At 53.0% G+C, this 12,072-nt stretch overlaps 6 protein-coding genes across 6 annotated transcripts; 1 reads left to right on the forward strand and 5 right to left on the reverse strand.

Annotated features, from left to right (window-relative positions):
* Positions 1-154: 154 nt before the first annotated feature.
* Positions 155-1,597, reverse strand: SNOG_02386 (hypothetical protein; the record flags this gene model as incomplete). Its single annotated transcript, XM_001792941.1, has 2 exons — positions 155-396; positions 445-1,597. 2 exons carry the CDS (start codon positions 1,595-1,597, stop codon positions 155-157), a joined length of 1,395 nt encoding a protein of 464 aa, XP_001792993.1.
* A 1,353-nt stretch (positions 1,598-2,950) lies between these two features.
* SNOG_02387 (hypothetical protein) lies at positions 2,951-3,580 on the reverse strand (the record flags this gene model as incomplete). Its single annotated transcript, XM_001792942.1, has 1 exon — positions 2,951-3,580. The coding sequence occupies one exon, from the start codon at positions 3,578-3,580 to the stop codon at positions 2,951-2,953; it is 630 nt and encodes a 209-aa protein (XP_001792994.1).
* Positions 3,581-6,093: 2,513 nt separating this feature from the next.
* Positions 6,094-6,330, reverse strand: SNOG_02388 (hypothetical protein; the record flags this gene model as incomplete). The annotated part of the gene is made up of 1 exon (XM_001792943.1): positions 6,094-6,330. The coding sequence occupies one exon, from the start codon at positions 6,328-6,330 to the stop codon at positions 6,094-6,096; it is 237 nt and encodes a 78-aa protein (XP_001792995.1).
* SNOG_02389 (hypothetical protein) lies at positions 6,127-6,535 on the forward strand (the record flags this gene model as incomplete). Its single annotated transcript, XM_001792944.1, has 2 exons — positions 6,127-6,406; positions 6,492-6,535. 2 exons carry the CDS (start codon positions 6,127-6,129, stop codon positions 6,533-6,535), a joined length of 324 nt encoding a protein of 107 aa, XP_001792996.1.
* Positions 6,536-6,739: 204 nt separating this feature from the next.
* SNOG_02390 (hypothetical protein) lies at positions 6,740-9,805 on the reverse strand (the record flags this gene model as incomplete). Its single annotated transcript, XM_001792945.1, has 6 exons — positions 6,740-7,728; positions 7,811-8,046; positions 8,099-8,216; positions 8,279-8,591; positions 8,652-9,599; positions 9,663-9,805. The coding sequence occupies 6 exons, from the start codon at positions 9,803-9,805 to the stop codon at positions 6,964-6,966; spliced, it is 2,523 nt and encodes an 840-aa protein (XP_001792997.1). The 3' UTR covers positions 6,740-6,963.
* An 815-nt stretch (positions 9,806-10,620) lies between these two features.
* SNOG_02391 (hypothetical protein) lies at positions 10,621-11,906 on the reverse strand (the record flags this gene model as incomplete). Its single annotated transcript, XM_001792946.1, has 3 exons — positions 10,621-10,844; positions 10,894-11,425; positions 11,478-11,906. 3 exons carry the CDS (start codon positions 11,904-11,906, stop codon positions 10,621-10,623), a joined length of 1,185 nt encoding a protein of 394 aa, XP_001792998.1.
* Between the last annotated feature and the right edge of the window lie 166 nt (positions 11,907-12,072).

The following is a 12,072-nucleotide window of genomic DNA, read 5'->3' on the forward strand; positions in this document are numbered from 1 at the left end:
CACACGGGGATTGAAGAGGAATGTGACACGACGGAGAGCTCTAAGAATCAGGCGAAGGTCTTTATTCGTAATTCGTAACATGGTAGGGTGAGTGGAGCTTCTGAACAAACCAATATCAGTCACCCTCTTCTCCCATTTCCACTTTCTTCCGTGACTACAATTCCTTCTTCAAGAAATGCTCGGGTCTATGATCCGTCTCGTAATCCACATGTACGTACGCCCTCTCAACATCCGGCAGACTCTCGAGCTTGATCTGCAGCTCCTCGGCGATGTCGTGCGTGCCCCTCAGGGTGTCTTCGGGATCCATGACGATGTCGACTTCAACGATCAGGCGAGGGCCAGAGTGGTACGCGCGTACGGTGTCGATTTGGCGGATAGCGGGGGAGTGTGTCATCGCTAAGGGGAGTTAGATGCATCTCAAAGGCAGGTTTCATCACGACTTACAAATATACGTGATATGCTGCAACATCTGCGTATCCGCCGTAACGCCAATGAGCAGCTGAAACTCGCTATACGCCGTCCTGGACCACAGGAAGATGATCAAGAACGACAGAATCATCGCGCCCATTGGATCCAGCCACCACACCAGCTTACTCCCGCCCACGCTCGTCAACACGCCGAAGCCGTTGATGGACAGGTCATTGCGGTGATCTTCCCATAGAATGCGCACCTGGCTGTACTTGTTGCGGAGCGCCCAGCAGTACAGGAACAAGCCGAATTTCGTGGCGAACGCGATGGCGACTGCGATGACGGATGGCAGGAAGAAGCCGTTGACGTTTGGGCCCGTGTGCTCTGCGATTTCACGGATGGATTCCACGATGATGACGACGCTGACCGTGATCATCAGCGCGCAGAAACACAGATTCCCATTGACAGTTTCAATGCGCGCCTTGCCGCTGGGGAATTTCCTTGCATCCACCTTGGCCACGGCGCGATGGCACATGATGAGCGTGAGGTTGGACAGGGGGTCGAAGAGCGAGTCGGCCATGGTCGTAAACAGCGACAGCGACTTGGAACTAATCGCCGCATACAGCTGCAGTATCGCGAGGATGATGTTGGCGGCGAAAGAGCCCACGACGGCAATCTTGTACTTGAGGTGGTTCGCGTCGCCCTCTTCCTTGGCCGCGCGCCGGTGGTCGTCTACAGGCTTCAGCAAGCGCTCAATGTTCTCGTTCTGCGCCTCGTAGAACTCCTCGAGTTTGCGCGCATTCCGCGCCTTGCGGTTCAGTGAGATGGGTCCGCAGCCGTCGCGCTTGCGCGACGTGTTGGCGCGGATCAGGGCCATTTCGCTCTCGGGCTTGATGGCGGCGGAGAGGTGGTAGGGATCGTTGTATTCAGGTGGCGAGGCGCTCTCGAGGTCGTTGCCATCCTGGCTGGCGCGGTGGGAGACATTGCGATGGGCAATGGGGTCGTGGGCGCTGGCTGCGCGGGTGGTTTCGACGGCGGTGCTGTTGGCGCCAGCTGCTTTTTCCGAGGCTGCTGAGGTGTGCCCGTGATGCTGGCTGGAGCTCGATGCGTGTGTTACGCGGGGAGGGTGTGTGTGAAACGGGCTGGGTTTCAAGGAAATCGCGCGATGTAGATCGGGTTCGGAAGCCATGTTGTCGGATGTGATCCTGCCACTCAGTTATGCACGCAAACGTGTTGTCGTAGGGTGAGGAAAGGATGGCATTCCCCGCGTTGGGCTCGCGTGGGTGTAGGTAAACTGGCCAAGCTCATAGTGCAATCGACGGCGTGAAAGCCAAGCGACACGTGGGGTGTCTTCACCGGAAATCGTAATGTTGACATTTTACGACTCAAAAACTGGTTCTATCGAGGTATCTCGAGTTTTCTTCAAATCTGAAGCACTATCTATAAATCTTGCTTAAATCGCACTACTGACCATGCAGCCGGAGACAGCAGCTGTCAAACGTCTCCGCATTCGTGGTGGTCCACTGATTCATTTGTGGGGTGTAGCGTGCCTTATCGATAAGTCTCCACGTTTTTGCCTCCAATTGCGTCATTCGTCCAGTCCATGAAGCCGTGCCTAACAAGTACCTTCACACAATTCTCAGAATCCGGACATCTGCATCGCCCACATAGTCCGACAAAAACAGACCCTCATCGCCTTAACACCAGTGTTAGGCCCGCCAAGTACGCCGGCGAGAAAAAACCCACACCCCTGGCAAGCTTCCTCCACAAAGCCAAGCATCCTGCACTCCCCATGCGCACAGCATCTTCACCGATCGACCAACTATGCATCCCAAGCGATCAGCAATGCCTCGCTCGCCCTATGCATGTCAACAAACCGCGTGTTTAGTTTAGCCTCGCGGTTGAAAATCTCTTGCATGAGCACAGTGTGGAGACGAGCAGCCTAGGGTGTTAGGTCGATAATAGGATTCTGATATAGCTATAGCAACGACCGTGTAGTCTTCTGGTTCGTGTTTACGACTAACATGCGCATTTTAGCCAACGATCGAGAAAGAAAAAAGGTTGGTGTATCATGGATTTTGTTGAGCCCTGGTCTACAGCATTGTGGTGATAAAGGACGGATAATAATATGTCGTACTGTACAATATGGGACGAATTCCCGCAGGGGATATATGGTTTGATGACGCTGAACCAGAGCTTTGGGAAGGGATGTTGGGACGGAGAGGGGAAAGGCTAGGCCTTCGGATGCTGCTTGCGGCATGCTTGTAGCGCGCAGGCCACAGACTTTGTGAAATCGGTGATGTTTGAGTAAATCGACCTCGTGTTCGAAGCAAGTTGTGCATCTTCATCTCCGAAGTCGTTCACGCTCTGGTATGCCTGACGACGCCCAGGAGAACCCCAGCCGCCATGATTCCAGAAGTTCGGTCCTCAAGTATACCCATGCAAAAGAACCAGAATTGCGTCTCGCATGCCATGATGCATATTACGGAAAATGCCCGGTGGTTGCACTGCGGCTCGCAACGTGTTTGCAAGGTTGCCGGCATCAGTTCCCCTGCAGCCAACCATTGTTCCCAGAATCCTGTGCGGCGCCGCCATATTCGAATTCGTTGCTCAGTCCGAACGGATGCTCGAGCAGATCAGGCAAGTTGGTGTCCCACATCATGTCGTCCCAGAAATTGTTGAGGAAATTTGGGTCGCTGGACCATGATGGGGTGCCTGGATTGAACTGGTAAGGATTCCGTGCTCCGAGATTTGTATGTGCGCCGAGTTGCATAGGATTCGGGGCCATCGAATATGGGGTCTGAGCCTGGTATTGATGTTGCGACATTGATATTTGTGGGGGTATTTGTGTGGCCGGAACTGCATAGGCTTTGTAGGCTTGGTAGAGCTTTGAGACGGCGTCTTTACTTCGCTTCGCTGCGATGCTGTAGTCGCGGATAGAATCGAAGAATTGTAGAGCCGTCTCGATGGAGGCTTGCCATTTGTGTACTTCTTCGGGCATGCTCGCGTCGCTGAACAAGGAGACGAGAGAGACCATGCACGCCTGGAAGCAGAACCAGACGGAATTCCAGCCAGATAGTAGGTCAGGCATACACTCCTGGCTCATATCTTCAATTGTCTTCATGGCGAGAACGCGACATTTTCCAATCGCCACCTTTTCCTCGGCGCTCATGTTGATCCATGCACATCCTCTTAAAGCGGCTGTGAGGAGATACGGTCGATGGAGGATAACACGGATGTTTTGAAAGCGCCATTTCATGATCAGTCTGAGACGGCGCAGGAAATCTGGACACGGCTCTTGTTTGACCAAAATAGATGGCAGTTCATCGTACCACTTGAGCAATTGGGCGTCGTACGTCGAAGTCTCGGTTGGCGATAGGAGGGGTTGCTCGACTAGGCGGTCTTGTATTCGGGTGGCGATCGAACAGAATACGGAGGAATGTATCAGCGGCAGCATTTTCAGCTGTTCCATATATTGAGGGCTGTTTGGAGATGGTACGGTCGAGACCTATGCGCGATCAGTAACCATTTCAAGTATATCATAATATCGACTAGACATACCGCATCAGCCGCAGTCCCTGGCTTCAAAACCGTGATAGAGGGCCCCATGCGACCCAAAGAGGGTCGCCCAGTCGTTGTTGATGCCCAGGCATCGAGGCAGAATATACTCCACCAGATCCGTCTCCGCATCTCGGGAGATAGTGATTCTTCGAACCCCGGTAGCATCATGTGGCTACCAGCTTCGCTCCGCTCCGAATACTCGCGATGCAGACCAAGCGTAGTTGCCATGCGCAGAGCGCCACCCATGAGCGAATGCGCCTCATTTGGTCGATTCAGATAATGCATGTAGAGCCCACTCATGATGACGAGTGCCTGTAGGACCTCCAAGTTTCCGCTGCCGAACGACTCCAAAGAAAGGTGTTGTCTGCATCGGTTGAAATACACATAGTGAGCTTCATTGTCTGTCGAAGAAGACACCAATGATCCAAGCGCAAAGACGATGTTCAATAAACACAGCCATTGGGAGTCTTTTCTGTTGCCATACAAATAGGTGGACCAAAATTTCCTCTCGTCGATCAGCGGCATCATGGGATGGACCTGGTCAAAATAGCTCTCGAGCAGTTCCTGGCCATGCGTGGATGATGGCAAAGCCAATGGACTGCTGTCAGTGAGTTCTGGAGGTGGTGATCCGGCTCGACTGGGCAGGGTAGTTTCATTGGTTTGTTGTGTGATGAGAGCACGTGCGTGTGGAGCGCATCTTACAATGACCTTCAGTGCTGCTGTGACGGACGAAATGCCAACATAAGAGGATAGTCTATCAACAGACATGGAAAGGCCGTTCACATCGTCTGAAATGCCTTGCACCCGCAATTGATGCTTGCGTGCTTCATCCCAGAAAGGGTCTTCAGGGGGGGCTTGCTCGAGCGCCTCGAGGCTATCAGCGCCATCTGATCCTGTATGGATCTCAGACGTGGCGCGACCTTCTAGACTATTTGGTGAAGTCACCTGCCCCGGTGTGGAAGATGACGAAAGCGCCATCTCCAATAGCTCTTCTCTTGGCAGGTTCGCCAGTGTTGCAAGGTCCTTGGATCCATAGAGCTTATTTAGTACCGCCTTGTACTGCTCGATATTGGTGGAAAGCTTGTCTACCAACCTGAGAAAGCGTCAGCCCACCTGCGTGCCTACTGTGATCGTTACGAACTCACTTTCTACTCGGCACTACTCTCTGGGCTGGCTTGGAGTAGCCGCACGCCTGCCCCGGAATCAGCTCCGTCCAACGGCCGTAAGAGATAGCTGAAAGCGGGAATACTTACCTCAGGATGCTGGTACCATTGGCACTGTCCACACGGTTGTGAGCCGTCGCAGCGAATCTTTCGTCTTCTGCACTCGACACAGGCGTTGCTCGTCGATATCCGCCGCGACCCCGCCGGCCGTGATGGTTTCCCCGAAACGTCCGTGTCGTCACCAGGCGACCGGAGCGCAGTAGAAGACTGGAAGGTATGGAACATGGTCGTATCGTCTCGTGTTGTTGACCTTGGTCTTCGGCTCTCTTCTGCAGTAGTAACTGTGGAGATGCGGCGATCGGAGCTTCTTCTACGAGCGTGTCAGGCCGGACATGTATGCAGCAGCGGGATCGAGATTGGGTTTCGGTCGGAGCACCAGGGGAGGAAGGAGCAAGCTTGCACCAGTGATTTTGCAGAGGAATGGTGCTCCCGATGTCCGAATATAAGAGGCTTGAGAGACACCAGAAGGGAATGCCAAAGCGCCAACTATGTAAGGCTGCGATAGTCCAGTGGCAATGCGCACATGCAGACGATCCAGCTGTCTGCCTCGTTAGTCTATCCCCTTCAAGCAGTTATTCAGGCTGCAGATTGGCGGTCGGGATGCGTATCCGCTCACTAGGGACCGCTATTCGGCCACGATGTGCACACGCACATGCCAGCGTTGTGACATTAGCGTCGATGGAGTGGCCGACAAAGTTCACGACGGGCCCATGAATTAGCCCCCGCATTATAGGGTCTCGATGCAGGACGGCAGGGATTGCTTGCGACCGTTGCAGGACGGGTGGACGGGAAGAAGACGAGGCGTGAAGCCAAGCGAGATTGAGGACTTGCGTGCTTTGCGGGATCAAACCACCTTCTCGAAGCTCTCCAGAAGACTCTGCCGTGGCAATCAAACGCTGGTCTAGGGCGGCACCCTACTGCACATCGTTTCAGCATGCAGCTCATCCCTCCCGCAAGAGCCGAGCCTGTTGCCATGCAATGGCAACAACGAGGAGCTGTTTCGTGGTACGAGTGTGTGGTAGCTGAGCAGGGCGGGTCGTTGGGAAGGCCACCTCGAAGCGACCTCGGGAGCAGGAGCAGTAAGGAACTCCGCAACGGGACCGACCGACCGCATCTTCACAGGGCGCGACAGGCCCATGGCACCCGCGGGTCGCCAGCGTCGCCAGCGTCGCCAGCGGTAGTGCACGTCTCGCTACCCCAACTTGTGCCGACATGTATGCGCTGAGCGCTCCAAGGCCCGGGTTCGCAGAGCATGTGGGCCGAAATGTTCAAGTGCCTGCTGCTGCGACATTCCATCAGGTTGCATTGGCTACACCCAACCGCGAAAATTGGAGACGTGTTAGCCAATGCCACCCGCACACCTAAATTAGCCTTGTCAGAGAGCATGCTCGATAGACGACTTTCATATGACATCCTTGGCTAGGTACATGGCAACGAGGCCTCATAACACTCCCCACATATAGCCGTCCGCCCGAGGTCCTGCTCAAGGCTGCTCGTGTAGCGCAAAACATTCAATTCATCCATTCCCTGCCCATAATTGCTCGTACTTTCAAGTTACGGGACCTCGATTCTGTTATTTGCTAGACATCGGACTTTTCGCATATACGTGGCTTCCTGCCATGCGTCGTCATCTTTACCATCTGTTCTGCTTACATGTCCCCAAACAGCAACTAGTTCGCAGGCGGCCATGCATGATCATACCACCCTTCACACAATTTTCGGTGTCCTGCTCCACTGTGATTTCCCGCATCCTGCGTGCAAGATGCATGGTTCAATCCTTCCCCAAAAATGTCCACCTTAGTGGCTTGTCTTGCTTGCTGAGGCCCCTCACCTTGATGACCTGTTCGTCGCCGGGAACGACGTCGATGGCGCTGTCATGCACCAGCACACCAGCCCTTTCTTCAAACACGAGCCCTTTCGTAGGCTTTCTTGCCCGGACAGTAATGGTCTCACCTTGCGGTATGACTTCCAGGCCGCGGTCTTCGAAGTCGAGGTACTTTAATGGTTGAGGCCAATCAACGTCTCTGGAAACGACTTCCCCGTCGATCCATATTCGAACAGCCAGGACATGCGGCTCCTCGTTCCGGTTGTCGATTGTTCCACAAAAAACGTCGGTCGTGCCATTTGCAACCAGATGAATATCCTTCTTCACAACCTTGTCTTTGATTTCCTTGCCGCTCTTGATGCTGATGAACCTGAGCTCAACAGTAGCTAGGACGCGTTCCTGTCTCTGGCTGGCAACCCAGACCTCGTAATCGCTGGTCTTGGGCACTCGCGCATGCACGACGCTCCAATCGAAGTGCGCCCGTTTGACTGCCACGGCAACGGGCGCGAGCACCCGGCGCATCGCATAGTATGCAGGCTTTTTCCGCAGGAAATAATCAACAATTGACCAGGACGTCACAGGCCAGCAATCGTTGAGCTGCCACACAAGGGCACCACCGCAATGACGATCCTGACCCCACTGTCGACGCCACCCTCGGTATCCGAACATCAGTGCTTCTGCTTGAGACAACTGCGTGAGGTGGATGAAGGCCTGCATTAGTTAGCACTAGCGCATGGCTTGTTGGTTTTCATGTATACGAGCATATCGCAGCAAGCATTGACAAGGTGCGTACCTCTAGATCGGTCTTGGTACGGAAGTTCTCCACTAAGTATGTCGCAATCCTTCGCTCGTGCCCGTCTGCCTTGTTGTGGAAGTCAAGCATATGACTCTGCGGGTATAGCTGCGTCGGATCTGTGCAGTAGTAGCGGACCGTGTCGATGTGCGGGAAGGCCTCCATGCCGAATTCGCTGTTGAAGCGACCACCTAGCGTATCGAAGATCTGGTATTTTTCCTGCGTGCCGTGCCATACTACATGACCGATCAGTCTCATTTACCATGCAATCTTGAATTGACCGCTTACCGTTCCACTGGTGCATATCACCCACAGTGGGGTCTGAAGTCCTGAGACCATCACCCCAGGGCGAGCCGGGGTGGTACGGCACGTGTGGGCTTTCGGCATCGACAACTTCGGGCAAAAGCTGTCCGAGCGTCCAGTCAGTCCAGCTCAACAAATCTTCTTTTCAACCTAACGGATACTCACCTTCTCGTAGATGTACCTAGCCGAGAAGTCCGTCTTCAGCCAGCTTTCCGGATCCTTGTCTTCATAGTCGTATGTCAATCCACACTGTTCTTGAACCTGGTAATCTTCGTTGTTGCCTGCATATATGACGACGGATGGATGATGTCTTAGGCGGCCGACATTGGCGACGCATTCTTCCTTGATCGACTGCAAAATGGACGGAAAGGTGGGATAGTTGCCGCAGCCAAACATGAAATCTTGCCAGACCAGAACGCCTAGCTCGTCGCAGATGTCGTAGAAGATGTCTTCTTCCCAAATACCGCCTCCCCATATCCTGTTCTGTGGTTAGCAGTAGTTCATCGCGCTTGCGTGGAAAGGAGACGTTGCGCCGCACCGGATCATGATTTGATATCCATCCACCATCATCTCGAGCCACTTCCTGTATTTTTCCTCGGTCACTCTGGGTGTGAAAGAGTCTGCAGGGATCCAATCTGAGCCTCCGCAGAAGACGTCAATACCGTTGACGCGGAAGTAGAAGCTCTTTCCAATGGCGTCTGGTTCTTGAATTAGTTCGCTCTTGCGAAAACCAGTGCGACGCGACACTTGATGCACCTCAATTTCCCCTATCGAAACCGATGCAGTGATCTTGTAGAGAGGCTGTTCGCCATAGCCATGCGGGTACCAGAGCTTGGGGCTGTTGACGTGGAACTCCACTTTGGCTATGCCATCGTTGATGTTTGCAGATTCCTTGAAAGTCATTCGATCTCCATCGTACACTGCGAACGTGACCTTCTGTGCAGCTGAGCCCTCAACGCGCGCCGATATGGTTCCTTGTACCGTCTTCAAGCTGTTGTCGAGCTTATAGTCTATCCGAAGGTCTTCGACTCGCGACTGATACGTCTCCAGCTTAACCTCACGCCACGGTCCACAGGTGTTCAAAATTGGACCCCAGTCCCAACCCCAGTGGTACTGCGCTTTACGCACAGCAAGTCTAGCCATATCGCCATTGAACCCCACCCATTTATGTTCAGGGTGCTGGTCCTTGATTTTGATGGCTTCCAGTCTCGCCGATGCAAAGTCGATCTCCAGGACATTGGTTGCGCCGACCTCCAACTTTTTTGTGATGTCGATTCGATGAGGAATAAACATGTTATCACTTTCGAGGATCATTTTGCCATTCAGTTTGACTTTGGCGAAGGTGTCCAGTCCATCGAATGCCAAAACATGGACCACACCATCTTTTGTTTCTTGGACTTTGGGGAGCTCGACTTTGTATGTCCATGATTCGTCTGCGACCCACTCAGCTTGAAGTTCATTAAAACCCAAGAATGGATCTGGTATTCTAAACATCAGTCAGCTGTGTTCAGCAGCAGTTGTCGAGTTCGTGCCCTTGGCTAGAACGTACTTTCCATGCTCAATGAGATCCAGATGAACATTCGTAGGGACTCTTTCAACAGTCATCCAAGCATCTTCGCCGGCATGATTTGTCTGCTTGAACTGCCATCCCTTCGTCAAAGTGACGCTCGAAAGCGACTGAGCATTCGTCATTCTGTTAACCTTCGCGCGTGTAAAGCTACTCAGGTCAGTATTGTTCGGGATTCGCAGCTTCCCCAACGAGCGAGCGGGGTAAGCAAGAATAACAAGTACCTGTACCTCATGTCACCGAAAGTTTAAACCCACATAAATTCTGACAGTGGGCTTGGGCCGGAGCGACTGCTGCCGTGTTCAGTATCGCTCGCGCTCGAGGTTTGTCCATGAAGTATGTCCCGAAAGGGTATGCGGGGTCCCGTCTCCGTGTTGAACGCGGCTAGCGTTAGGTTGTACTTCGGAGAAATGGTGTCAGACAGCGCAGTCGAACATGGCCTAAACTAGCCACACGGGATAAGCAGAGTCACAACGGAATCGGTGTCAAGGTCTCCGTGTTGAAAAAAGGTCGGTATCATTGGAAGTTGGCGTAGCGTGTGCTTTTCATGTCGCTGCGGAAAGTGGAGACACCATGCTTCCCCACGCAACGTGGGATGCGAACACTGCTGTGCAACGTCTGCTGCAACTCTCAATGGCTATTCTGCGAACCTTTCCCGCCCATAATTGCCAGTGGTACGATTGCGGAGTACTGCTCCGTACCCAATCGGTCTGCTATATTACCTGAACTACAATCTTCAGGACCAGGGCCATCATGTACAGCCATTAAATATGAACATGACTATCTTCAAAAAAGCAAAGGCAACATGTAATCATTGGAGAATGATGAATTGACTACAAATGGGTATAACGCTATGCAGGAGGAGCGTTGAGGAGCGATAGGAAGACATTCTGCTGTTTCGCTTCAGATCCGCCTAGCCATGTATGCCAGACGCTAGCGCTCAAAAAGGCCACCATGATGCGCTCTGGGCAGGTCTTTCAAACATCTTTTTCCGGCTTTCTATTGTGATGAATGCTTGCTTGTTGGCCATTCCCTTTTGAGACAGCGCCTGCATCTCTGCCAAACTTGTGTCTATGATGTTAGTTGAGCGAGCTCCAGGGCAGAACACTACTTCGAACCCAGCACCGGACGGGATGATGAAGGTTGATGTTTGATCGTCAAAAGCTAGAAGAGAAGATGAGGGAGGGTTTCTCGGGTGGTATGGACAACATACCGAAGCTATAGGCGTCTGGACACACGGCTTTGACGTTCTTCGAATACTCACTGACATGGCATTTGCTTGGAGAGTTGTACTCGCCTGTACAACACTCTTCTGGTTTGTTGTTCTTCGCGCAAGCCGAGAAGCACGGGTTGAACTGAGGCCGCTGGATGTTGTCATCAGGATATGGGTATACGCCATCTCCAGGCTTGTCCGGAGGAGTCTGTTGCAGATCCCAAGGACACCATTTGGAGATCTGGTTCTGATCTACTTTCTTGTCGAATGGCAGTGGATACGAAGTGTTTGTCCGGAGGAAATCGGGATACTCGGGGTACGGATTGTAGTCCTGGGCAGCCAACAAGCCGTCTGTACCTTGGCAGGATGGATTTGTGAGGTTGGGCGGGATGTCATCAAGAGTAATATTCTCCAGCGGCTGCAAAACTATTGCTATGGGAACATTGTAACCATCTACTAGCGAGATGTCGTAGTAAGTGTGTCCGTCTCCAGCATCGAGAGTAAATTCGGCCAGTGACACCGGCACGTCGCCCTGAGTAGATTAGCTGCCGTAACAGATGTCACGGTCAGAACAGAAGACTCACTCCGACTTGGCAGTTCAAGATGCCATTGCAGTCGCCAGAGTAACAGGCTTTCCCGCTACCAGACGCTGGGCCGGTACCGTCACTATTGAAAGTGCAGTTTGTTCTTCCCCACACTCGGCCCTGCCAATCTTCTGAAACAGTCTGATTCTTGGTTTCGCCTGGTTGGAGTTTGAAGCCATTCTCCTTGGGGCCCTTTCCAGACTGCGTTGAGATACCAGGCCATATGTCTCCGGGGCATCGATTGGTGACCAGCAAAGGTGTGATGTCTAATTTCCTGCGCAACTGCTTGCGTGGTGCTTTCACAGCCATGTGATGGAGTGCATCTGCGATAGGAAGGCCGGCAAGTAGGAACAGTGCTGTACACAGCTGTGCGATAGAGAAGTGCGAAATAGGGCCGCCGCCCACGCCTGGCCTGGAATGTGTTCGCATAGCGAGAGACTAACGAAACTGCGCGCAGACGACACGCAGTCTCAGGTAAGAAGATATGGTATCAAGTGATGGCGGCTAGGAATCAGGTGAGGTCTCCAGGTCGGGCAGCGCGGCGTGATATAACCTGGGAGCGTAGCGAAGATGGAGGACGCAGGAAGCGAGCACC

Source organism: Parastagonospora nodorum (genome assembly GCF_000146915.1).
Source record: "Parastagonospora nodorum SN15 chromosome Unknown scaffold_3, whole genome shotgun sequence".
NCBI classification, from domain to species: Eukaryota; Fungi; Ascomycota; class Dothideomycetes; order Pleosporales; family Phaeosphaeriaceae; genus Parastagonospora; species Parastagonospora nodorum.